The sequence below is a fragment of the Myotis daubentonii genome, chromosome 13, assembly GCF_963259705.1.
Source record: "Myotis daubentonii chromosome 13, mMyoDau2.1, whole genome shotgun sequence".
In the NCBI taxonomy this organism is placed as follows: domain Eukaryota; kingdom Metazoa; phylum Chordata; class Mammalia; order Chiroptera; family Vespertilionidae; genus Myotis; species Myotis daubentonii.
The window spans coordinates 22,285,999-22,312,108 of NC_081852.1; the positions used below are offsets into that span (position 1 = coordinate 22,285,999).

Sequence of the window (26,110 nt, forward strand, 5' to 3'; positions counted from 1 at the left end):
CGGCTCTTTGGCCCCTTGAGTGTGGCTCTTCCACAAAATACCACGTGCCGGTGTGCACATACAGTGCGATTGAAACTTCATGGCCCATGCGCAGAAGTCGGTATTTTGTGGAAGAGCCACACTCAAGGGGCCAAAGAGCTGCATGTGGCTCGCGAGCCCCATTTTGCCGACCACTGATCTATCTGATTAACCAACCTTTTTGGGTCCTCCAGTGTGACTCAGGGTTAGGGGGATGGCCTTAAAGATAGCCTGGCGAAGGTGTCGGGTCTAGTTTGCAATAGACATCACTATTCCCTACTGTCCTACCAGGCTCACCTGGTGCAAGGTACCCATCTGGCACTGTTAGGCATTTGAGTGTATGACCCTTCTCAATTAGATAGTGTCTTAGATTTATTATAAGAGTCGGTTGTATTTAAATTCAAATGATAGTTGTTGATCATCATCATTACCATTGGGGGATACTAGATGGGCATCTGTTTTTAGTATGTGGTGTAAAGTGCAGGCAAAAGCACAGTATAGATTTGCTTCCTGCCCTAAGCTGCCTGATAAACAACCCAACTGGCTTGTGCTGGCGCATTAAGTGCTTCTGAAACTCAGAAGGAGAGAACACTGAGGGCTGGGGCAATCAGGGAACACTTCCTGGAGGTGGAGAGATGAAAATTCTACTCATTCCTTAAAGATGAGTTCCACTGAGTTGTTTGTTCAAAGTCACATGGGTATGTAAATGGGATTAGATGCTGACATCATGTCTGCATGTGTAGTGTCTTATCCTCGCAATTAACATTTATTGGGTAACTATGTGTGCTGGGCTCTGGGCTGTACACACACACACACACACACACACACGCGCGCGCGCGTGCGCATACACACTCTAATAAAAGCTTTGGGGGCGATAAGGCCAGTAGGGGAGGGCAGTTGGGGGCAATCAGGCCGTCAGGGGAGCAGTTAGGGGGTGATCAGGCTGGCAGGCAGAAGTGGTTAGGGGCAATCAGGCAGGCTGGCAAGTGAGTGGTTAGGAGCCAGTGGTCCCAGATTGTGAGAGGGATGTCAAACTGCTGGTTTAGGCCCAATCCCACAGGGATCACAGATTGGAGAGGGTGCAGACTGGGCTGAGGGACACACACACCACACCCCCCCCGCCTGAATTTCGTGCACTGGGTCACTAGTGTGTGTGTGTGTGTGTGTGTGCGTGTGTGTGTGTGTAGTTGTTGTTGTTCAATCTTTGTATTAACCCAGTGAGGTTATTACTAGATTTCTTCAGATGAAGAAACTGGGCTCAGAGTAGTTTAAGAGACTTCTCAACTAATAAATAACAGTTAGGCATTAGGGCTGTCTTCAAAAAGCCTTTTCCCACTGCACCATGTGCTTCATCCCTTCAGTGTCGGCCTCCTTGGTGAGATGCATGTACGTACTGAACTCACCACTAACTCTCCCCTAAGCACATGGGTGGGCTTGGCCAACCCCCAGCTTGGCCCTGGCTGCCCTGCCTGTCCAGCTGAGCACATAGGGACTTTTTATTGGTTTGTTCGGAGGTCTGAGCTCTACCCTCGCCCCCCTTTTCTCTGCCCTTTCCATCCTTCTGCCTTTGACCCTCAGATTGAGTATGTTAGAGCTCCTTGAGCTATGGGCAAAGCTGAGATTCGGCTCTGGGGACAAAGGAGGGCATTGCCCTTGACCTCAGGTTCATCCTTGCTGGGGTGCTGCCACTGGTGACATGGGTGACTTGTAAAGAAGTGAGCACTGAATGTGGAGCCGGGCTGAGCTGATTATTGCCACTTAGTCACTTGGACCTTGGCCAGGTCATTTAGTCCCTCTTTATGCCTCTGTTTCCTTCTCTGTAATTAACAGGGCGTTAGCAACGTTTTTAGTGTTCCTTATGTCTTTAACACCTTGTAATTTTTATTATAATTTTCATCTTCACCCTTTAAGCCTCTTCTCTCTAGTGATCCAATTTCCTTTCTCTCGTTTCCCTACCCCACCCTTGTGGTCTTGCAGATAAATTCAACATCAGGCTGATAACCAGGTCTGCAGGCCACATGGGTACTCCATGCTGGTCCTTGGAGAGGAAATTCTTAGAGACCCGCCCACCTGCAGACTCTGAGTCCAGACTAAGCCGGGCTGTGTTTTATTTGCCTTCTTGTCCCCACGCCCCGGCATACAGGAGGAGTCTGGCACAAGTGGGCGGGGCAAACGGAGCTGGAGGTGTTGCTCTGGAGGGTCTTGGACAGGGCACCAGCTCACAGGCTGTGAGGGGGAGGGACAAGTGTCTCTTCCTTGCAGTTGGCTGTGCCCCGCCTCCTCCTTAAGGCCCCGCCTGTTAAAGTGAGTCACAGGCCAGCGCACACCTGAGTCCTCACTCCAGCCTGGCCACTGGTTCAGGCTCTGGCCCTGTGTCTGGTGTGGTCACACATGTCGATCCTCCCAGGAAACTGGTAGGACCAGGCTGCCCCCACCCTCTGATGGGCAGATCAGCTGCTTTAAAGGCCAAGCTGGATGTGGCCTGGGCTCTGGGCCCCTCAGGAGGAGGCGAGCGGCCTGGAGCTCTCCCTGCAGTCTTCCAGCAGCCCAGGTCCCTGGCCAACGGGCAGGGGACTCATGCCCCTGTGTCTTCCCCAGGTGCAGGCCCCCTTGTGAGCAGCAGACCGGCCTGGTGGCTGGCAGCAGGACACCCGAGTCTGCATGCTGAGGAAGATGGGTGAGGCGGTGGCCAGAGTTGCGAGGAAGGTCAACGAGACGGTGGAGAGTGACTCTGACACCCTGGGTGAGTGAGGGCATGGCGTTCCAACCACAGGGCGCCCTGCAAGTGGTTTGTGAAATCAGTTTGGAAATGAAGTAGAAAGAGAAGAGGAAAGAGGCAGTGTGTGCCCCTCGTCACGAGGAGCAGTTTCTTGGAACGTTACCAGCAGTTGTGTTTAGTTTGTGCGTATACGGGGTCCCAGCGTACGACTTGCTACGGGTCAGAGTCAGAGAGATTTGAAAAACAGTGAGTGAGGGGCTCCACCCGCCAGGAGCCTGTCTGCCTGCTCTTGGACTGCAGATGACTGAGTGTCTGTGCCCTGGGACCAGGTGACCATAGCTGGCACTGCCGTGTCGCCCCATGTCGCAGGCCCGTGCTGGTGCATGAGTGTTGCCTGACTGGATTTTCACAGCCTCCCTGTGACGGATGATCCCGGCCAGGCATGACTAGCTGTGGTCTCCGGGAGGGGAGGAGACGGGTGAGGAGGAGACGAAGAGTCAAAGGCAGAGGGGGCTTTCTTAGGTCACCCAGCCAGGAGGTCCGCTGTTCACTCCACTGCTTTACTTGAATTGTGTCATATATTTCTTGCTTTGAACTGGTCACAGCATAAATAAATATCCGCTGAATTGACTGTCTTGCCATGTGCAAGGATCGGCAGGGGAGATAGATATAGCACAATTGTGTGTGTGTGTGTGTGTGTGTGTGTGTGTGTGTGTGTGTCTCATTCACTGGAATGTAAGTGGCACCTTAGAGCCATGGGTGTGCTGTGGGAACCCAGAGGAGAGGCGCACCGTCCTGCCTTGTGGGTGGCCATGCAGGTGGACAGGTTGGGATTTAAGTTGGGTCTTTGACACAGAGAGGACTTTCACAGGCAGGGAGGGGTGTGTGTCTGTGTATGTGTATGTGTGTCTGTCTCACAAAGGAGCATTTCCATGCAGGCTACAGCCTGAGCAAATAACCAAAGGCTGGAAGGTAGAGCGTTTATTCAAGCAGCTATTGGTCAGAGTGTGTGTGGAATGTAAGCTTCTGGGGAAGGGGGTGGTGGCCCAGGAAGTGGAGGGATACTCAGCCTTCAAGATGAGGTTGGTCACCACCTCTTCCAGGAAGCCCTCAATCCTACCCTGTTCACCCCTTGCTCCCTCCTCCTCTGTAACACCCATTCAGTGTCCTTAGCCAGTAGTGATCCTGTGGTCTCCCCCCCTCCCCACCCCCCCTCCCAAGAGCCAATACAGTGTCAGGCACTTTGTGAGCACGTGGAGGTGTTTGCTGAATTGAACTAAGGTAAGAGGAGCATCCCCTCTATCAGCAAACAAACTTGAAGACTGTCGCTGATTTTGGGGGGGAGCCTTCAGCTGGTGAGTGAAGGAATTCTGGAACCCGGTGCTGGTCACTGATAATGGTTGTACTCACCCCAGCACTCAAGGCTCTTCATCACGAATGTGGTGGTTGAGAGCCAGGCTCTGGGTCACTCAGGCCTGGATTCGAATCCCCACTCTGCCATCTACCAGCCTGCTACCTTAGCAGTTACTTACCCTCTCTGAGCCTTGGTGTCTTCATCTGTAAAATGGGGGTGTAATTGTGTCTTCCTCATCAAGGTGATTAGGAGTAATTGTAATGTCTGTAAGGTGCGTGGCATGTAGGTAGCTCCATAAATGGCAGCTATTATTTTTCATCCCCAAGGGCTGAAGACAGAGGCCTAAGTAACCCCCATTGCCTCTGAATGGGGAGCTCAGTGCAAATCAACAAATCTCTGCAGTGAATGACCTATCCCTATTTTAAAGTGTCATGAGGGGGAGGGACACACCTGCAGCTCAGTCTCATCCAGATGTGTGAAGGGGGCAAGGTGGAGGGGTAGTAGAGGGGGGAGAGCAGAATTCTGACCTCCTGGGGAGGTGCTGTTTGAGAGAGGATTCCCTTAGGCAGCAGTGAGGAGGCTGGTGCCCTAGGCAGAGGCAGGGCTGCACCATAGCTGGGGAGAGGCCACTGCGGAGTTGTCTCTTTGGCATGAGGTATGGCACCCCGCAGGTGGAGAGCCTCGAAGGCCCTGTTGAGTCTAGATTTCAGTGTCTCTGGACCAGAGATTGCAAACTCAGGTGCCTCTGCAGGCCAGGTGGGGAATTCTGTGAACTGAAGGTGAAGTGTGCAGGGTGACCAGGGTAGGAAGTGCTGTGACCAGCTCTTCTGCACTGCCCAGGGCCATGCCCACTGAGGAACCCAAGCGAGGCCTCTGGCTGTCCTGCCAGACCACTGCAGCATCTGGGATCGGAACCCTGCCTGTCTGGCCCCAGAGCCAGCGCCCTGTCCCCACCATGCTGTTCTGCGGTTGGGGCAGATGGTTGGGGATTGCCAGGGTCATGAGCACAGTGAAGCTATAGGCAACTTGGGGAAGGGATTAAACCCTAAGTCATTGCGGTTGGCTGGAGGTTGTGGCCGGAGCTCAAGACTTTCATGTGTGGTGGAGGTGATGGGGTCTTTAAAGTTAGGGCTGGATGATAGGGGCCTTTTTACCTCTTCAGTGCCAAGAGAAGAAGCAAAATATCAGACGAGGCCACTGGGGGCACCTGCAGTCCTGACCCTTGGCAAATGAAACTCATCAGGCCGTACAGTCTGAGGGCTCTGGGGCTTACATAGTCAGCATGTATTGAGTACTTGCTGTGTGCAGGGTGCTGGGGGCCGTGCAGGTATATTTGCAATAGAGTCCTGGGCCTGAGACTAGACTGCCTCGGTGACAGTCAGAGAGCAGCAGGGGACACGTGGTTTCATGCCTAGCCATGTTGGACAGACCACAGGTGGTCCTAATTTGGGGTGGGAGATGCTGGGTGTTGAAGTCGTGCAGGATATAGTTCTCATGTAAAATAGTAAACAGTCTGAAACAGCCTAAACAACCAGCACCACAACGTTGCTTAAATAAATTTAGTTACAGCTGTACAATGCCATTTATGTTGCCATTAACTGTGGCGCATAACATTTCGTCGTATGCTTGAATGAAGACTGGCAAATTCTCATAGATAACGTGAATTGGAAAAGGAAAAAGAAGAAAAAAACAAGGATCTCAAACTCTACATAGTAGGATGCCAACTATGTTAAAGGTGGATATGTACATAGAAAAAAAGCGGAAGGGTATAAAACAAGCTGCACATGTATGTTAGACAAAGCTCTGCATTTTGTGACTGTTCTGTGATGAGCATATCACCCTTATAAGTAGAGAAGAATAAGTTTTAAGGAAAGGACCACCTGCCGCTACAGAATGTGGAAGGAAGTAAAACACTTCCTAGCAGAGGAGTGACAGGAGTAGCGCCTTCTCTAAGCCCCTGACCCAGGGGTGGAATGGGCTCCCCTCCCACAGGCCTGGTGGGAGGGAGCAGCCACAGGTGTCTCATTGTAGAGGCTGGGCTGGGAAGAGCTCAGTTACAGGCCGGCTCTCACCTTACTCACCATGGTTCGAGGCGCTAGTGGGTGTGCCTTCCCAGCCAGGCCTGCTCCTCCCGTAACCTGAGCTTTGGATCCCAGCCCTTGTCGCTGCTTCAGGCCTCTTGATCCCCTGAGAAGTGGGCTTCTTTCCACCTGGCCCCTGGTCTGCCCCTCAGCTCGAATTGAACTGCTTTCGTCCGGCCCCTCCCCTCTTCTCCACGCCTCATGCTGGGGACTCTGCCCCTTTCCTGAGCCTGGCCCTCCTCTCTGTCCACCCCTTGTCTCCCAGAATTAGAGATACCTTTCTCTTTGTAAAGGTCTCATGCCTGTCTGGGCTTCCCTGAGTCCTCGTACCCCTGAGGGACCTGACTGACCTTACTCTTCCTCCCTGGCCAGTGGACTGGCAGGCCAGGCCGCTCTGCACCTGACTCATGTCCAGGGGAGAGGCTGCCAGGTCTGCCGTGTGCTTTGGGGATGACTTAAAGAATGATCATTACTGCCCTAGCCAGTTTTGCTCAGTGGATAGAGCGTCAGCCTGCGGACTGAAGGGTCCCAGGTTCGATTCTGGTCAAGGGCACATGCCTGGGTTGCGGGCTTCATCCCCAGTGAGGGGTGTGCAGGAGGCAGCCGATCAATGATTCTCTCGCATCATTGATGTTTCTATCTCTCTCTACCTCTTACTTCCTCTCTGAAATCAATTTTAAAAATGATCATTATTGCAGAGCACGATTTGGAAAAGCCTGGGAGAGTGCAGGCGGGGCGGGTACAGCTGGTGGGGATAGAAGCAGCTGCAGAGATGGGAGGAAGGAAGGACCGCTGTGGGCTGGGAAGAAAGGAGCCAGCACTTCTCTGGGGCCTGCTGCGTGTCAGGTGTTGTGATGAGCTCAGATGTTTGATAGGTCAGTCCATCTTTTCTACAGTCTTTTGCAGGCCCTGGCCGGGTAGCTCAGTTGGTTAGCGTGTTGTGCTGTCCCAGTACACCAAGGTTGCAGGGGTGGGGGGTGATCCCCCCTCAGGGTACATACAGGAAGCAACCAATGAATGCATAAATAAGTGGAACAACAAATCAATCTCTCCCTTTATCTCTAATATCAATAAATTAAAAATAAATTATAATCTTTTGTACTTTCTGACTCTGGGGATTCATATCTGTGTTTATTTCTAGAAAATTCTGAGCCATTAGCTCTTGGTATGTTGCTCTCCCATTCTCTCTCTCTCTCTCTCTCTCTCTCTCTCTCTCTCTCTCTCCTCTGTATGCTTTTGGTATGAATCTCCCCAGATCATTGGAGGAACTTTATCAGTTTGGACTCAGTCTTCACAGCAACACTGTGTCTCAGGTAATAACACCCCCATTTTACAGATTGAGAAGCTAAAAGCATGAAACGTTTGTTTGTTTGTTTGTTTTTTAAATATTTTTATTGATTTCAGAGAGGAAGGAATAGGGAGAGAATGAAACGTCAATGATAAAAGAGAATCACCGATTGGCTGCCTCCTGCACGCCCCCCACTGGGGATTAAGCCCACAACTGGGCATGTGCCCTTAACTGGAATTGAACCTAGGACCCTCCAGTCCGCAGGCTGACGCTCTGTCCACCGAGCCAAACCAGCTAGGGCAAGCATAAAACGTTTTTTTCTCTTCTGTTTCTAAGTGTTTCTGTTTTGTAGCATGAGAGTATTTGACGTCTCTTTTATGCGTGGTGCTTTTGGTGTAGTATGTAAACATCTAACCCGAGGTCACAGAGATTTCCTTCTAGCAGAGTCATCTGGGTGTCGGCTAATCGTACAGATCCACGGACCCCACCTTTAAACGTGGAGTCTCAGAGGGTGAGCCTGGTGGTCTCCATGTTGACACAAACCCTATATGATTCTTCCCTGCCTTGAATTTTGAGAAGCACTGGCTTACTACTGTTTATAATTTGGAACTTCCTTCTCTTGGTGGGGGCACTGGTCAAGGAGGGGTATTGTCTGGGCAGGTATCTGTGTGTGTGTGTGTGTGTGTGCGCGTGTGCACGCATATCTGAAAAAGAAATGAATATGAACGTGGATGTGATCTGTCCCCGGGGAACTGAGCAGCAGGCTGGAGCTCTGAGAAAAATCAAGTGGGAGACCAAGGCTAGTGAGAGAAGGGGCATGTTGCCTCCTTTCCTGCCCCCACCCACTCGCTTTAGCCAAGTACTTGTCTCCTTTTGTACGTGCCAGCAGAGGGCGCCTGTCACCAGCCAACCTAGTGATGGGCATTGAGCCGGCCTTGACCAGGCTGCAGCTGGGTGAGTGCCTGGTGCTGACAAGGGCTCCAGCCGCTGCCCAGCCCACGTCCTGTACTTACATTCCTGGCTGGCCCCACGGGGACCTGAGTTTGCAGCCCCTTTCTTAAACAAGGAGGCACTTAATATATATTCATCAGAGTGAAATGATACCTTTCCTTGGGTCAGACACTGCTTTTCAACACACACACATTGGGCACCTGCTGTGTGTGTCCACTGGAGGACCCCAGGGCCCAGGAGTGCCCCGTCTGGAAGGGGAGGCACATGCACAGGACACACACACATACACACACACACACACACACACGCATTCATATTCCCCCCACACTCCACCCCCACACCCCGCCTGAGGGAGGAGGGCAGCCAGGAGCCTGGTGCTGGTAGGGGCAAGGGACATACGTTTTTCTGCAGTGCCTCCTGGCCTGGGGAGTTCTCAGGGTCAGCCAGGCACAGTCCAGCTCTGCAGGCACAGAGGACGAAATAGGCTCTCCCAGAGCAGCCCTTAGCCAGGCCAGGGCTGCCTGTCTGTTCACTTCTCAACTGGGGAAGCGGGCTGGGAGTTTGCCAGCAGGGGAGCGGAACGGCGTGCCCACCGCGGAGCCCTGCTGCTCTCCCAACTCCGCTTCCTGCACAAGGCGATGTGAGGGGGTGACTAGAAGCCTCTGCCTAAAACTCCATCTCTAGATGTGGTCTCTCTGGATCGGGGGTGTCCTCATCTCTAGCAATTCTAGAGTAACCCAGTCTACCCCCAGCAGAGCCCCATAACTACAGCTTTAGTGCCAGCTGGGAGGAAGCCTGGCCTCCCACTGTTTACCCTTTGGGCCTCATCTTTGTGCACTACTTACCTGAGGCTTGGGGTCCAGACAGACGCCCACTGAGCCCCATGCTAACCTGGGCACAGAGGCAATGCCACACCACAGCATGGTGTGAGAGGTTTGCAGAAACCCCCACCCAGCCCTCTCCTCATCTGCCCAAACAGGGGGATTAGTCCCACCACCTGGACACAGCCTGTTGTGTCCACTTCCCTGGGGCCAGTTCAGAAGCAGCTGGTCTCCACAAACGCCCTGGGTAGGGCTGGCACCAGTCACTCACCTCTGAATTGAGAAGGGCACCCCAGGCCCAGGCCTGCATTCTGTACCACAGGCTGCCAGAGTGTGCCAACCTGGCTCCAGTGAAACCCCTGGCTCTGAAAGATTCTTTTCCACCCTGGTTATCAGCCTCAATATATCCTTACCTTCCACCCTGACCAGGTCTCACCACCACCCCTATCTTTGCCCTGGCACATCCTGCAGATGCTAGGCCTCCTGATCCCCCCTCAGTACTGCCAACCACCTCTGCCACCACCATAGCCGCTGCCCATAGCCGTCCTCTCTAAAACCTAAGGGCCTGAAAGCGTCCGTGTCTAGAGGCACCTGGGAGAATGGGCTGCCCACTCGGTACCCTGGTTTGACAGATGAGAAGGCTGAGCCACAGAAATGCGAGGTGACTGCCAGGGTCGCCCAGTAAATCCTCCACCACACTCCCAGGTCAGGGCTCCTCCCACCACCCCACAGTCCTTCCTGATAGGGGATCCATGGGCGCCCTGGGCGTCTGCCACTTGCCAGCTTTCCTTGCCCCCAGTACCCCAAGCGGCCAGCACACAGGCGGCGTTTCCAGGAGCATGCACACAGTGGGCGTAGCCTTAGAGAAGCATGTGCACACAGGTACGGGGATGCACTGGGCGTGTCCGTGGGGCGCTGCTGTGACAGCCCTGGATGTCCCCAGGCAGTGCTGTGGATTGACACATTGTGGGTGGATAGCTGGTGTCTTGAGGCTTTTTCAGGACTGTTTATAACTGTGGTGGGAGAAGACCTCAAAGCTCCAGGTCTCTCTGATAGGGGTCCTGGAATCCCCTTTCTAGACCTTTGGAAGCTCCAACAGCCATGAGCCCCACCTGCCCCCATTTCAGCCCCCCTGTGGACCTCAGCCCTCGGACGGAGCCGGGGAGGATAAGAGTGGGGGTCGGTGATGGGCAACCTCAAGCACAGCCAGGCTGCTCCTTGGGTTCCTGCTCACTGCAGCGCTGCCTTCAAGCGCCGGCACTCAAAATGCTGGATGAGTGGACGGATTCCCTCAGTCTGTGCGGACACTCACTCAGCCTTCTCTCTTTCGTTCTCCCTGCTTTTCACCCTTCTGTCTGTGACAACCGCCCAGCTGTGAGAACTCCAACCCTGAGGGGTCTCCAGGGAAGCCAGCGGGTGGTGGAGTTCCCTGTACAGTAGGGAGATAGGCCCTAGATGACACAGTGACTCGTGGTGGTGCCACAGCCCTGGGACAGGCCCCTTGGGAGCGAGCTGACTGCCTGGGTTGCAAAGTCCATGCAGAACATAGGATGCACTAAGTAAGGATGAGTTCCGCTTCTGATGTCTTCAGTGGTATACACAATGCGCGTTGGTTTAGCTCAGTGCTAAGGGGGTTTCATGGAAGAGGCGGCCTTTCAGCTGAGCCTTAAGGAATAGAGCAGGTTTAGGGGTGCAGGTGTGGGACAGGAGTGAGGGGAAGGCATTTTAGGTGAGGGTGTCTGAGCCAAGGCTTGATGATACAGAAGTGCTTGTGACAGCCCTAGAAGGCTGACACGGAAGAGTAGAGGCAGCCAAGGCGGGAGGGAGGCGGAGGGTGGCTTCAGACCTCAAAGGGCCCTGAGTGTTACCTTAAGTCGTTTTTACAGTGAAGCCCTATCTTGCACAGGGGTTAGGACCTAGAGAGAGCCTAAGACAGGAAAATCATCCAGAGTCCAAATGACCCATGAATAATAATGAGCTCACGTTTCTTTAATGCCCACCTGTGCTAAGCTATCCCAGTTGCTTTACCTAGGTCTCATCCAGACCTCATCCCAACCCTGTAATCTAATCACCACTCAGGCTATGAGGTGGCTGCTGCATTATCCTCACTTTCAGAGGAAGAAACTGAGGCACAGAAAGGCTGAGCGACTTCCCCAAGGGAGGGATTTGAACCCAGGCTCTCAGTGTAACTGACAGCATGGGGCGGCGCAGAGCCATGTAGAGAAGTGTGTACCCTCAGCATTGAAGCAGCATTGCAGGAAGTTAGATGGGGGCTGAGCGGCCCCTGCTGAACTTGATCGGGGCTGCAGGGGAGCCCCGGGCAGTTTCTGAGCAGGGAATGGCATGGGTCAGGTGGGCTTAGGAGGGTCGCCGCTGGACACAGGATGGATGAGAGACCAGAAGGGAAACCAGGAAAGAGGTACCTTCCATGTGCCAGGCCTATGTTGGTGTGGCTTTGTTCTGAGAGGGGCCAGTGGGAGGAGACGTGCCAGGAAGGCGGGGTTGTGAGCGGGGTGGGCAGCTGATTTCTTGGGGGCATACTGTTTGAAACCTGGTTATGATGTAACAGAAATAAGGAAATCTGGGCCTTTTGGGGTGCATATGGGGATTCTGATGAGTCCCTGAGGGACACGCCTGAAGAAGCACAGAATAAGGGGGCTGAAAGTACAGGCATAGCCAAACTCTTAAGTGGAGATTTCTGCAGAAGTGCTGCTGCCCCAGAGAGGCCCTGTCTGACTCAGCCCCCCCCCCCCAAATCTGGGGTCCCTGACTGACAGCCCCGATGCATCCTTCGCCCCTTCCTCCAGCACAAACTCAGCTGCCTGACTGCCCTACGTGCCCAGGGAAACCCTCAGGAAAGGTGGTCAGGGAGGGCTTCTCGGGGAAACGGCATTTAACTGAGACAAGAATAAAGAGAAGGAGCAGGGCATGGAACCATCGGGGCAAAACTACCAGCAAGTTACAGGGCCTACTTGGACACCTGCCAGAGCTCAATAATTAGTCCTCTCCTTCTGTCACCTTCTCATCCTCTGTGGGAAGCACACAGGGCAAAATGACTTTTCATGAGTGAATAGACCTAAAGCCCCTACATGGGCATGGGCCAGCCAGCACTCAGTGGGTGGAGTTACCGTCGTGGCTGTCACCCTTATCCCCCACCAGGGCCCAGTAACCACAGTTGGTGGGAGGCCTAGTGCTTCTGTGCCAGTGGTTCTCAAACAAGCAGGGTTGGAGGCCTTGTTCACACACAGCTGCCTGGGCCCCACCCAGAGCTTCTGATTCTGTAGGTGGGGGTGGGGCCCGAGAGTGTGCATTTCTAATAAATTCTGGAGTGACGCTGATGCTGTGGGTCTGGGGACCCCACTTTGAGAACCACTGAGCTGGACTAGCCCTTGCCGCTGAGAGCGGTCCTTGAGGCTGCGCAGGAGCGATGCAGGATCGCAGACCCCACCCTGGACCTGCGGCATCACAGTCCTCGCCCTAGAAGGATCCCAAGGTGATGGTTACTGGGAAGTTTGGAAAATATGGGCTAAATGACCTCCAGTCTCCTCCTAACCCCGAGATTTCACGAAGAAAGACATCTGTGAGAAAAGACATTCTGGGCGGGATGAGGTCCCTTGGCCACAGATTCCTCCCACAGCCCTGGGAGCCTTGCTTGGCCAGGCCATGGAGCCCAAAGTGCCTGCCAGCCCGAGTCCCTGGCACTTGCTTTCTATGACTTGGTTGACAGGAGCTCCATGACCCTCTCTGCATCCCCCTTCTGGGCCCTGCCACCAGGCCCACCTCTCGGCAGGGACTGAGCAGGGGTCAGAGTTCTGCATTTCCAAGAAACAGCTCGAGCTTGGCCCGGCCCTCCTGACTTCCGCAGAATGCTCTGTTTATTTCCGGATTTTTCTTTACTTGCCCTGGTCCTGCCCACCAGTTACTTTCCATCAGGCATTCATTAGAATTAACACGATAACCTTTCATGAAGGGTCCATGTGTTGAATCAAAAGCTTCTTTATTAGTACAGTGTGCCCTCTTAATGAGAGGTTTGGGGAGATGCAGTATGGCCATCTTGCAATAATAATTATAATTATGAGGATAATTATGCCTTGTGTTTATTACAGAACTTTCCCCAAGCATCTCTGTATCTACTGCAGCTCAGGTATCAGCATCTGGGAGCACTGGGGGAAGGTGTGCTTGAGTCCAGCTGCTGTCCAGATGTTGGTGTTGCCCCAGACCGCTCAAGCTACCCCAAGTAGCATGAAATTCTTCCAGCCCCAGAGTCATCTTGTCTGAGGACTCTCTGAGCAAGGTGGAGGCTCCAGGAAATTGGTGGAGAAGGCAGGGCTTCAAGGTCAAGTCCAGGAGGGATGAAAGTCCTCTGGGCCTTGGCTCATGCCCTGCTTACACCTGGGTTGCCTTCCCTCTCTCCTCTCTGGCCCTAGTAACCTCTCACTCATCAGCGTCCAGCCTGAATCCAGGGTGACCAAGTGTCCTGAGTTTTCTGGGACTGAGGAGGTGTCCCCCGGGATGCAGGACTGTCAGTGCTAAAATTGGGAACATCCTGGGTAAACTGGGACAAATTGGTCACCCTCCTGGAATCTTTGCATTCGGGTCCTTAGTACTCCACCATCTCACCAAAATGACCTTGGACAATTGACCTATCAACAGGGGCCTCATTTTTCCTCCTGTGAAGGTAACTCATGGTTCTTATGGGAATTTAATGAGTTTATGTATGAAAAGTGTCTAGTACTGTGCATGGCACATAGTGAATACTCAGTGACGTTGGCTATAGTTGTTTTATTGGGTTGAGTGAGACCTTTGAGATGACCTGGCCTCCATCTGGTTCAGGAATCCGCTCTGTGGTGACCCTGCCTGATGACACCCCGCAGTGCAGCACTCACGTCCTCACACAGGAGCCTTTTCTTTGTGACTGGTGACCTACTCCCTGTCCCGTCAGCTCGGAGGACCCATAGAGGATGGGGCCCTCTTCTTGAAGACATCTCATGGCTCCTTGAGGGTGACTCACCTGCCTCCAGTCTGGGTCTTCTCTTCCCTGGGCACATCCTGACTGTATCCCCTGGAAGCAGTGCTATCTGCCCCTGTAGGCCCCAGGGCTCAGCATTGAACTTGGTTCCTTCCGCTCAGGGGGCTTTTCTGCACTGTAAACAGGTATTGTGGGTGTAGATGGTACCCATCCTCTGAATTAGACCTGGAGAGAAATTTCCTGAGAGCAAAAGGTGACTGGCTCATAAAGACGCTGAGGGGCCTCTTTCCCCGAAATCACAGGCCCTGAACTGGAAAGGCTCGTAGGAGCCTGAAGCCAAGGCTCCGGTACCCCCCTGAAGGGCTCAGCAGGAACTCCCCTTTCTCTGGCCCAGCCTAGAGACAGGCACTGGGGATGTTCTTCACTCAAGGGGCCGGGTAGCAGGATGGTTAGGGCCCCTGGCTTCCTGATCAGCCTAATCTGCATTCAAGCCTTACTCCCTTCTTTTTAGCTGTAGGCCTTGACCCAGTCACTTAGTTGCGCTTTCCTCGTGTGTTCAGAGGGGAGAATTTTCACAGCCTAGCACATATGAAATAGTAACTCTTACTATTTATGGTTATTATTGTTCCAACCCCCCAGGGAATGGACTTGAAGCAGTTTTCTTCTTGCGCACAGATGGGAAGATGACTGGGCAAGGCTGGGATTTGTTCCAGCGGGTCTGGAGATTTGGCTGTCCATGTTCTTGTCCCAGGGATCATGGAGATCCATTCCCAAGAGCCTCTCAGCAGGGATTGGAGTCCACGTGCTGTGTTAGTGGCTGGTGCCATGGCCTGTAAGGCGCAGGGTATGTTTGCAGGAATCTCTGGGGGCCTTTGCCATCAATGGAAGCCAGACTGTTCTTAGTAGGAACTTTGTGGTGCGCCCCTCCCCCCACATGTACACCGGCCTCTGGTAGGCAGTTCTGAGGTTAAAGGATGGAGGAAACAGATGGGGTCCCCAGTAACAAAAGAGAATCATAGAGAAGTCACAGGACACAATGTGGAACAGTGCCTGGCACACAGTAGGGTCTTGGTTCCTCTTTCACAATCTGCTGCTTGCCTCATTATTATTATTTTTAAAGCATCCAAGTATTATTGTTGTTTGTTTGGTTTTTGCATCCAGGTGTCTAACTGTATTTTATACAGTTAGGTTTGTTGATCTGTCCCTTTGTGATTCTTTTATAGCTCCTAGATATAGAAAGTATTCCTCGCATAAGAGGTTGTATAAATGTTAAGTTCTGTTTTGTTTTGTATTTTTTGCTTTGATTTAAAAAATATTTAGAGTGTAATTTGATGTAGAGTTTATTTTGATTTTTAGGTTATTGAGAGTCTCTCTTTTTTGTTTTCCCAAAATTGTTAATTGGTTGGCTCTTCTAACATCAGTTATTAATCCTTTGCTGATTTTTTTGTGAGGCCTCCTTTAGCATTTATTAAATTATGACATATTACTTATGGACCAAATGGGCTATATATTTTATTTCTATGATCTATTTTCCCTGTGGCCCTCTTTTGAAATAATTGTAGCCTTGCAATATTGGTTACCACCCATCTTTTTTTCTTATAGAGTCATGCTCGCTCATTCCTCCAGTTGAAATTTAAAACCATTTCATAAGTTAAAAAACCAAAAAACATTTTGGGATTTGAGTAGGAATTACATTATAAGCAATCTTTTAAAGAAATCCATTTCTTTAAAAATCAACATGATTTTACTATTTTGACTTGTTATCAATGAACATGCTATAGCTTCACATACAAATCAATTTTTAAAAACATTTTTGTGTGGATTCTTTGACTTTTCTTAATATTATTCAGATCCATTTTTTCATTATTGCTATCACTGTGTATTTTATATTACTGTTGCTGTTCAGAATAAGATCCTCAAAAACTATATTTTTATTGCTGGCATATAGAATGTCATTGAGTTTTGCATGTTTATTTGGATCAGCCACTTTGCTGAAGTCTGTTTTGTTTGCGTTGTCAGATGACTTTGGGTGTTTGAGGTCACACAGTCATTGCAAATACACATCATGATAATCTTGTCTGTTTCCAATGTTTATGTTTTCTGTTTCTTTGGACAGAACTCCTAAGTCCATGTTAAGGGATGCAGGTGGTGGGAGGCATCCTCTGTGGCTCTTTGCTTTAAAGGGACAGCTTCTGATGTGTCCCTTGGTGTTGCTCCTAGCTTGTAGATCTGTCGCTCCCACCCAGTGGACGGATATGATTGACAGCCACCACGGCCGTCCCTTGGAGCCATTTGTGCTCTGGCACCAGGCACTAGGGACTCGTGGTTTGGAAGGGTTTGTTCTTTCTAGAATCCCCAGGCTACCCCAAACTTTGAGCCCGCAGAGCTGGTCCAGTCCCAGCCCTGATCTCTACTGAAAGCCTGGCTTCCTGGGATTGGGTCCCCGCTGCAGACTTCGCATCCTCTTCCGCCATCCTCACCTGCTGATATAGGAGCTGCTGGTGATGGCAGCAGGGCTGCACTCACTCAGCACAACCTGGACCAGGGAGGCAGTAAGACACCTCTTCACAGGATGCCCTACAGGACCCCTGTGGCCCTCAGGCATCTGGACTTTTGTCTTTACCTCACGTGCCCCCTTTCTTTCCTCACCAACTCAGGGAGGTCCCCAATACCCTGCCCTGCTCCAGGCCTGCTAGACCTCTGCTGGCACCGTGCTCTGTGGTCTTTCCAATCCAGTGGGAAAGCAGAAAGAAAAGGGGGGCAGTACAATACAGGATGAAGAGGTTTTATTCGCACAATATGAGGCTAAGAGGCTGGGGCATCTAACTGCAGTGAGAGGAGGCTTCTTGAAGGAGGTGACACTTGAGCTGGCCTTGGAGCAAGAGCAGAAATTCTACGAGGCAGATGAGGGAGAAGGGCTTCTCTTCTGACTGTTTCTATCGGCTTTGCATTATTGTTGCTGTTCACAGTAGGATCTTTATAAACTTTCTTTTCTTGCTGGTATACAGGAATATTATTGATTTCTGTATATTTAATTTGGAAAAATTTTCAAAGGCTTAGAGGCCTGGGAAAAAGACAAGAGTTTGCTGAGAGGGAGATGGGGCAGTGCTTTCTGAGTTGGTGAGTGAGTGCTCCTGGGGTTTGGGGTTCAGGGGTTAGGAGGGGATCACCAGTAATGGGGGCACTTAGGGAAGAAGAAACAGCATCTGTAGCATTACCTCTGCATTCCTGCCCGGCACTTTGTTAGTACATTTAGTACTTTGTATTACATTTACTTTTCCTGACAGCTTTGCTAGGTGGATAATGATACCCCCATTGTACAGATGAAGAAACTGAGGCCCAGGGAACTTACATGCCTTAGATGAACCTCATCTCTTAGCCTTCATACTTTCAGTGTCTCCCTGCTGCCATGTATATAAAACAGTTTTATTGACATATAATTCATATACCCTACAATTCAGCCATCTAAAGTATACAATTTAGCGGTTTTAGTATATTCATAGATTTGTGCCGCTATCGCCACAATCAAATTTTAGAACATTTGCTTACCTTCACCAAGAAACCTTCACCACTTCATCTCCATCTCCCAATCCTTCGATGCCCCCCAGCCTTATGGAACCACTCATCTACTTTCTGCCTCTATATACTTGGCTATTCTAGACATTTCATATAAATGGCCTCATATACTATATGGTCCGTTGTGACTGGCTTATTTCACTTAGCATAATGCTTTCAAGGTCCTTCGATATTGTAGCATGTATTGGTACTTCCTTTCTTTTTATTGCTAAACTTACTCCCTTTTATGGAGATACCGCATTTTGCTTATCCATTCAGCAGTTGATGGACATCTGGGTTGTTTCCATGTTTTGGCTGTTATGAATAATGCTGCTATGAGCATCCATGTGTAATGTGTTTTTGTGTGGACACCTGGTTCCATTTCTCCCGCATGTACACTACGAGTGGAGTTGCTGGCCATATGGTAATTCTTGAGGAACGGCCAGCGAGCCAGCACACAGCTTCCTCGCTGCCTCTTGTACAAGGCTTTCTTTCTGTCAGAGTGACAGGACTGGGAAGGTCAACGTCTATGTGAATTGCCTGTTTTCAAAGAAGTAGACTGTTACCAAGTACTCATAAGACTGCAGCTTCACTGTTGAGTCTTTGACGGTTCCTTAGGGACTTGTCGACTTGGCAGGGACTCAAGTGCATTGCCATGAATGCTGGTCGCCACTGCGCTGGCAGAACCCTGCCTTCCACATTCTGGCCAGTAGGCTGTGGTAATGGAGAGGGACAAGTGTGATTACGGGTGATGAAGTCTCCCAGAAGAGAGAGAGTAGGGTTTCAAGCCTGGCACAGGGGGGACAGGCGGGAGAGCAAGGAGGCTGGGAGGGTGAACCGGGTCGGGTCCACATGGTTTGGGGCAAGTCCTCGGGCAGCTCTGGCTGCTGACTCTGGTCTGTCTTTGTTGGCTGCAGATCTGGCCGAGTGCAAGCTGGTTTCTTTCCCCATCGGCATCTACAAGGTCCTGCGCAATGTCACTGACCAGATCCACCTCATCACGCTGGCCAACAACGAGCTCAAGTCCCTCACCAGCAAGTTCATGACCACATTCTGTCAGCTTCAAGGTAGGCCCTGGTCAGCTCAGCTTAGCTCAGGGGGGCATGGCCAGCCCTCGTCCTCAAGCTCTGACACTCTTGGGAGGGTCACTAGGGCCAGCCCCATCAGCTGCACCTGGGAAGTCTCTGCCAGGGGGAGGCTTTGAGGATGGACCTGTGTCCTTCCTGAAGCGTAGAAACCTCTGTCGTGTCTGCCTCGCTGGCTGTGAATCAGATTGGCTAATGGTCTAGGTGTGGGTCCTGGAGTGACTCTTATTTGAACAGACCAGCGGGGTCTTTGGGGTCTTGAGGCCCAGGAGTATCTCTTGGTGACTTGAACAAGCCCCCGGCTGGTCCCCCAATCCGGCATTGTTCTCCTATGCTGCTCTCTCAGTTCAGGAGTGACAGATTCCAGAATGCTGGTGTTTCCTCTGCTGGGCACGCACAGAGCAGGTGGACAGGGGGCGTGGCAGCGAGGTGGCAGGAGGCCAGCGGGTGGGTATTATCGATTCTTTTGAAGTGGCTCCTCTGGATAGACACAGGGTGCAGGTGTCACCGCAGTGCTTGTCCCCCTCTCCACAGAGCAGCCCCTCCATCCTTCTGCAAGAGTCCAGGGCCACTCAGCCGGCCTGGGATGGAGCTGCGACCTGGGCACGTGGCGTGTGCTTTCAAAGTGGTGGAGCGGGAGAGTTGGGGAGAGCACAAGAGGCATGACCTTCCTGCCTTCTAGAATTCTCTATCTGCTAGAAGCATGGAAAGGGTCTAAAAGCCTGTGTAGAGAAACACGTATGTAAAATGGAAACGGAGGAACAGAGCAACTCGAGCGAGCCTGTCTCCTACAGCTGATCTTAGGCTTCTTAGGGAAACCACAGGAGGGAGCCACAGGCAGGCCTGGAAAGACCCCCGGCGAGGTGCGGACACGAGGGCAAGAACGTGGGCTTGGTCTGTGCAGTCGTTTCTGAGTGAAGCTCACAGGGCTCATATTTTTACATAAGATACAAGCGATCAAACACTAGATTTATCCTGAGGGCCACTGGTTGGGAGAATCTCCCATAAATATTAGAGCTGTTTCCATTCCCTCGTTTCAGGGATGGAGAAGGAAGGTCAGGGAGAGCAGGGACGTGCCCGCCTGGGGTCTCAAAGCAGTACACCCTGGTTGCCAACCTCGCAGGCCAGGTTCCTCCCCAGGACACCTGCATGAACTCACGGGTCCTCCAGAGCTGTATCCAGCCCGCTGGAATGGGGTGTTTGCTTTCCAGAGGGGGAGGGAATGATGGACCGCGGATGGTGGGAGTGGGTGGAGCCCCTGGAAGGGCAGCCAGGCAGGGGGACTTCCTTTGGGTGAGAGGAGTTCATTTGTACATTTTCCTTCATTCACTCTGCCCTGCGCTCCTGCTGCGTCCAGGCCTGTGGGAGGCTCCCACTGAAGGAGCCCAGGGTCACGGAACAGACGCGCCCACAACACCGAGTGCTGCGATGCTCGTGTGGACAAAACACGGGGCTGCTGGGCCGAGGACAAAATCTTCCCGAGAGTGGCAAGGGCAGCGGGGTGGGCGTGGAAGCGAGGCTCAGCGGATCTGACATTCGGCAGCGCCTTGCGGGATGAGTGAACAGGCGCTCTCGGGGACCACCATGGGTGTCAGAGAAATGTGCTAGAGCCCCGTGCATCGTGCCTGGGCCCTGGAAATGCAGTCATTATAATACCCTTTGGGTCAGAAGTCTGTTGAAGGTACAGTTTGAACTCCCTCCTGTGCTGGCTGCGGCTCCTGATGCCCCCACACGCCTTGGATTACAAAGGGATGGCCGTGTGCCCAGCAGGAAGGGGCTGGAGCTGAGGACCAGCCTGGCTCCCACGGAGATAGCGGAGATAGCGGAGATAGCGCTGAGTCCCAGCCTTTGTCGTAGCTTCTCTTTCAAATAAGAAAACGCTCTGATGTGCGAAGAGGAGGCTTGAATAAGATTTGCTGGGCTCCTCACAGCCTGCCAGTGTCCTGACAAAGGAGGGGGGCTGCTTTGGTGTTGGGGAGAGAGCCATCTGTGACCCCCATGCCTGCCAAGTTGTCTCCTGTGGACAGCTTGGGAACCGTCTCCTGCTGGGCTCATGGCCCCTCAGAGCAAAGTTTTATTATTTATTTATTTGCTTATTTGCGTTTATTAGTCTGCTTGTTTGTTTATCTGTGTACCTGGTTGTTTGTTTATTTGTTTATTTATTTATTCTCGCCCATTGATTTTTTTTTTTAGAGAGTGGAAGGGAGGGAGGGAGGGAGGGAGGGAGGGAGGGAGGGAGGGATAGAGAGAGAAACGGAAACATCAACATGAAAGAGGCACATTGATTGGTCTGCATGTACCCTGACTGGGATTTGGAGATCGAATCTGCTACCCAGGTATGTGCCTTTGACCAAGAATCAAACTGGTGACTCTTTGGTGCACAGGCCGATGCTCTATCCACTGAGCAACACCAGCCAGGGCAGAGCAAGGTCATCTTTAAATGATTCCATCTCCTCTATGTCCTTCACCCATCTTATAACAAGAAAAAGCAAGAAAGACCTGGGAAGGACAGTGGCAGAAATGGAATCAGTCCAAAGGGCAAGTGAGTCCCAGTGTCCAGCTGTGGCTCTTTTGTTCCCTCTTTTTCTGTGTCCCCATCTCCCCACTTCCTCTCCATGCAAATCATTCAGGTCTTCTTTTTAAAAATGTGATTGTTTTTAGGTTGATTTTTACAGAGAGTGAAGGAGGGAGGGCGGAGAGAGAGAGACATCGATGTGAGAGAGAAACATCCACTGGTTGCCCCCTGCACACGGCCCGACCGGGAATCACACCCACAACCTGGGAATGTGCTCTGACCGGGAGTCGAAGCTGCCACCTTCCGGTGTCCAGGATGCTGCTGCAACCAACTGAGCCGAGCCGGCCAGGGCTCACTCAGCTCTTCCTACTGCGTGTGTGTGAGACGCCCCTGCAGAGTGGACGAAGACCGCCCAAATGAGAACTGCAGGGGCTGCTCATTCAGAGCTGCTCTAGCAAGGGAGTCAGCCTCTGTGCTTGCCTTGGGCAGAGACTCAAAGGCAGGCAGAGGGGAGGGAAAGCTATACAGTGGAGGAAGGGAAGGCTTCGGGTGTGTCCTGATTGGAGGCCTTTGGCCTGGGGAACCTGGAGGCAGGCCTGCTGGCCCTGGGGCATCCTGTGTGATTGGTTAGGGTGTGTATTTGGATTTCTCTGCTTGGTGCTAAGTTGGAAGTGGGGACAAAAGTTAAGGAAACTGTCAGCAATTGAGTCCTGGCCATTGGGTCCATTTGTTACAGAGGGTATTGCTTGGTTTCCAGGATTGTTGATAGCGATAGCAGTCTCACTTCCCACCAGTCTGACTTAGGGCAGACAGCTTCCTGAGCTGTCACTGTTGAGATGGGTTGGCTTCCTGGGCAGGTTGTGGGTCAGAGTTCTGTTCTTACAGTTGGTCTGGCCATTGCCTGTGTGTGTATTCAGCCTCTCACAGCCTGTCTTTCAGTGAACCTCAGCAGTTCCCCGTGAGCGCCTGCTCTACCCCCGGCCGTGGGCATGAGCAGGTGAGGAGTAGCAGGAGAGCCCAAGTTCGCTGGGTGCGTGCTGAGGGTCTCACCCATGCTATCGCATCCAGCCCTCATAGCGCCCGATATTTGAGAAGGCTAAGAAAACTGAGACCTAGGTTCGCTTGCTCGGACCCAGCCCTGGATCCCGCCCCAGACTGGGACGCAGCTTCACCATGGAGGAGGCAGACCGAATCCTCATCCATTCCCTGCGCCAGGCCGGCGCGGCAGTTCCTCCGGAAGTGCAGACCCTGCGAGCCTTCACTACTGAGCTAGTTGTCGAAGCCGTTGTCTGCTGCCTGCGTGTGATCAATCCTGCTGTGGGCTCTGGCCTCAGCCCCCTGCTGCCTCTCGCCATGTCTGCCCGTTTCCACCTGGCCATGAGCCTGGCTCAGGCCTGCATGGACCTGGGCTATCCTCTGGAGCTTGGCTATCAGAACTTCCTCTACCCCAGTGAGCCTGACCTCCGGGACCTGCTTCTCTTCTTGGCTGAGCATCTACCTGCCGATGCCTGTGAGGACGCAGACCAGCCTGCAGGTGACTCAGCGATTCTTCTCCGGGCCATCGGGAGCCACATTCGGGACCAGCTGGCCCTGCCCTGGGTTCCACCCCTTCTTCGCACTCCTAAGCTGCAGCACCTCCAGGGCTCGGCCCCCCAGAATCCTTTCCATGCCAGGACGCTGGTCGTGCCTGAATTGAGTTCCACAGGAGGGCCCCGGGAGTTCCAGGCAAGTTCCCTGCTACTACCAGCCCCCACGCAGGTGCCTCAGCCTGCTGGGAGGGTGGCCTCGCTCCTCGAATGCCATGCCATCCAGCTATGCCAGCACACAGCCCGGGACCACCCTGGGGACAAGGCCTGGGTCCACCGGGCATCCTGCCTCCCCGCACAGGATAGGCGGGCTCAGCTGCAGCGGCTGCAGAAGCACCTGACTGAGCATCTGCGTCAGACCTGGGGCCAGCTGGGGACCCCCCAGCAAACCCAGGACGTGGGAGAGCTGCTGCAGGCCTGGGGTGCTGGGACCACAGCTGGTGCTCCCAAGGGCTCCCGCTTCACACATTCAGAGAAGTTCACCTTCCATCTGGAGCCCGAGGCCCAGGCAGCCCAGGTGTCAGCTGTGCCAGCCACCTCCCGGTGGCCTGAACCAGACACGTGGGCAGCTCAAGAGCAGGAGCTGGAGGCTCTCCGGGAGCTGCTAAATGGAGTGAACTTTAAGATTGAAGAGGTTGCAGCCAACATGAAGACGCTGGGAATCGGCCTTGTGCAGATGGAGACCCGGTGTCGGCAGACGGAGCTCAGCACAGCGGAGAGGGAGCAGGCCCTGCACCTGAAGTGCTGGGCGGTGCAGCTGCTGCCAGACGGGGCTGCCAACCTTGCCAAGCTACAGCTCGTGGTAGAGAGTAGTGCCCAGCGGGTCGTCCACTTGGCGGGCCAGTGGGAAAAGCACCGGGCCCCGCTCCTTGCTGAGTACCGCCACCTCCGAAAGCTCCAGGCTTGCAGAGAGCTGGAATCTTCTCGGCGGCTGGCAGAGATCCAGGAGCTGCACCGGAGAGTTCGGGCTGCCGCTGAGGAGGCCCGCAGGGAGGAGGGGATCTATAAGCAGCTGGTGTCCGAGCAGGAGAGCCTGCCCAGAGACGTGTCCCGGCCGGCCTATACCCAGCGCATCCTGGAGATTGTGGGTAACGTCCGGAAGCAGAAGGAAGAGATCACTAAGATCTTGTCTGGCACAAAGCAGCTTCAGAAGGAAATCGACTCCCTGTCTGGGAAGCTGGACCGGACATTTGCGGTGACTGATGAGCTGGTGTTCAAGGGTGCCAAGAAGGATGGTGCTGTGCGGAAGGCCTACAAGTACCTGGCTGCCTTGCATGAGAATTGCAGCCAGCTCCTCCAGACCATCGAGGACCTGGGCACCCTCCTGCGGGAGGTCCGAGACCTGGAGGAGCAGATCGAGACTGAGATGGGCAAGAAGACCCTCGGCAACTTGGAGAAGATCCAAGAGGACTTCCGGGCCCTTCGCCAGGAGAACGCTGGCCTCCATGGGCAGGTCCATGAGACCTGAGGGGCCCCCGCAGAGGTCTCCCCCACCCCCGGCCTCAGCAGAGATTTGGAGTGTTGGAGGCGATGGCCAAGCACTGGCCCTCACTGTTCCCTGTGCTTGCTGTCCAGTCCCTCCTGCTGGGGTGGCTCCTGTCCACCTGACCCCAATCCTTACCTGGGGTGAGCGGCCAGAGACTGGGAGCTTGGCTGAAGTTTACTGGGGACAGTACTGGGGCTGGGGCCTTGGATCCCCAAAAAATGAGGGACTCTGTCAAAAAGAAAGAAAACTGAGACCTCGACCTGGTCCTCGAGGAGCTCCTGGTCTCAGAGGCGTCGGGTGTGTAAGCAGACAACACCTTATTGGGTGAGGGGTGGCGCAGCCGACGGTTGCTCAGTCCCATGTTCTTCCCCCACTTCCTGCTTTGCTCCTGCCCACTGCGTTACTTTTCTCTAGCTGCTGGCACTTAGTAGATGGAAGGGGAGAGAAGGGGTACAGTCCCGGGAAAGCGCGGCGGACAGTGAAGCTTTGCCGCAGGCCATTGGGCTCTGACACCTTGATTTTAGTCTGGGACCAGGCAGATCTGCTCTGAGGGGTTCCCTCAGCACGGCCCGCCACTGAGATAGCAGGTCTGGGAGAGTCCATCTCACTGAGTTATCCACAGGGCAGCTCCCAGTTCCCGACGACCAAGAGTCCCTACCTGATGCCGAGGTGGTGATCGGCTGTGACCTTCTGCATCGGTTTTTGCTGTTGGCCCACAAGGGCATCTGGGGTTACCTGGCTGACCTCAGTGGGGAAAAGGCCAAGCTGTTCGTGACCCCTGCATGTGTGCTTGCAGACAGTGGTTCAGCCCTCCCCAGCAGAGAGCTAAAGGAACCCAAGTGCCATGGCCTTCAGCTTACTTTGTATAGAATCCAGAAATAGGACTACCAAGGCCAGCGGGCGAGAGCATTTTAAGAGAGCATGGTATACACCATGACGTCATCGAGCACTGACCTGACCCTGAGCCCGGGGCCCACCAGGTGCAGAGCAGCCTTGTCTGTGGTCAGGCTGAACCAGGCCCCACAAGATGAGAGGCTGGGTCGTTTGGTGTGTAAAGCACAGACACCGAGTTCGAGTCCAGTTCTGGAGTGTGACGTCTCCCACATCCTCTGTAGATTCGTGCTCCGTGCTGATCTTGGCTCTCTGACCCTCGGCTGCAGTTAGGTGCAGCCTTTGGGGAGCCCCAGCAGGAGAGCAGAGGGAGAGTGGCCACCTCCCTGTGAGGTCCACCGCGGGCTAGCTGTGCCCCTTGTCCGGAGGTCACTTTTCTCAAGGCAGCTTCAACATGACTGTCTCTCTGGGTGGTGACAGCTCCCTGCTCGTAACCCCGGGTGACTGCATGATCCCTTGATATTCCACTGCAGCCTCTCACAGCGTTGGAAATACTTTTTGTTGCAAATAAACTCTCCTTGAGTTAATTTGAGTATGCCAGCTCTTTCCAGTGGGGGCCCTGACTGATGCTCTCTGCAACTCATTAGCTCGGTAATCACAGGCAGGTTAACTGTTCTGTGCCTCAGTTTCCCCCTCGGTACAATGGAATAATACTGCTAATAGTCTTTACCCAGAGAGCCCCTGTGAAGATTGAATACATTAACCCATGCCCAGCCCTGAGAGTGGCTGCATCTGCAGCACTGTCCGGCGCAGTACCTGGCACAGAGTCGTGGGCGTTACCCACTGAGCAG

General features: G+C 53.1%; 2 protein-coding genes across 7 annotated transcripts in view; both read left to right on the forward strand.

The window, feature by feature from the left end:
• Window positions 1–26,110, forward strand: part of LRRC20 (leucine rich repeat containing 20) — a 56,018-nt gene that overhangs the window by 14,760 nt on the left and 15,148 nt on the right. For 4 of the 6 annotated variants that reach the window (XM_059662484.1, XM_059662485.1, XM_059662486.1 and 1 more), the window contains 2 exons: window positions 2,617–2,761; window positions 18,674–18,823. In XM_059662484.1, the coding sequence (XP_059518467.1) occupies window positions 2,680–2,761; window positions 18,674–18,823 (232 nt within the window). In that variant the 5' untranslated portion in view covers window positions 2,617–2,679. Of the gene's footprint in view, window positions 1–2,355; window positions 2,433–2,616; window positions 2,762–18,673; window positions 18,824–26,110 lie in introns of those variants that run through there. The other 2 variants (XM_059662487.1, XM_059662488.1) reach the window with 2 other exon arrangements.
• Window positions 18,686–25,631, forward strand: LOC132214869 (coiled-coil domain-containing protein 22-like). Its single transcript, XM_059662482.1, has 2 exons — window positions 18,686–18,823; window positions 22,425–25,631. Exon 2 carries the CDS (start codon window positions 22,530–22,532, stop codon window positions 24,408–24,410), a length of 1,881 nt encoding a protein of 626 aa, XP_059518465.1. The 5' UTR covers window positions 18,686–18,823; window positions 22,425–22,529; the 3' UTR covers window positions 24,411–25,631.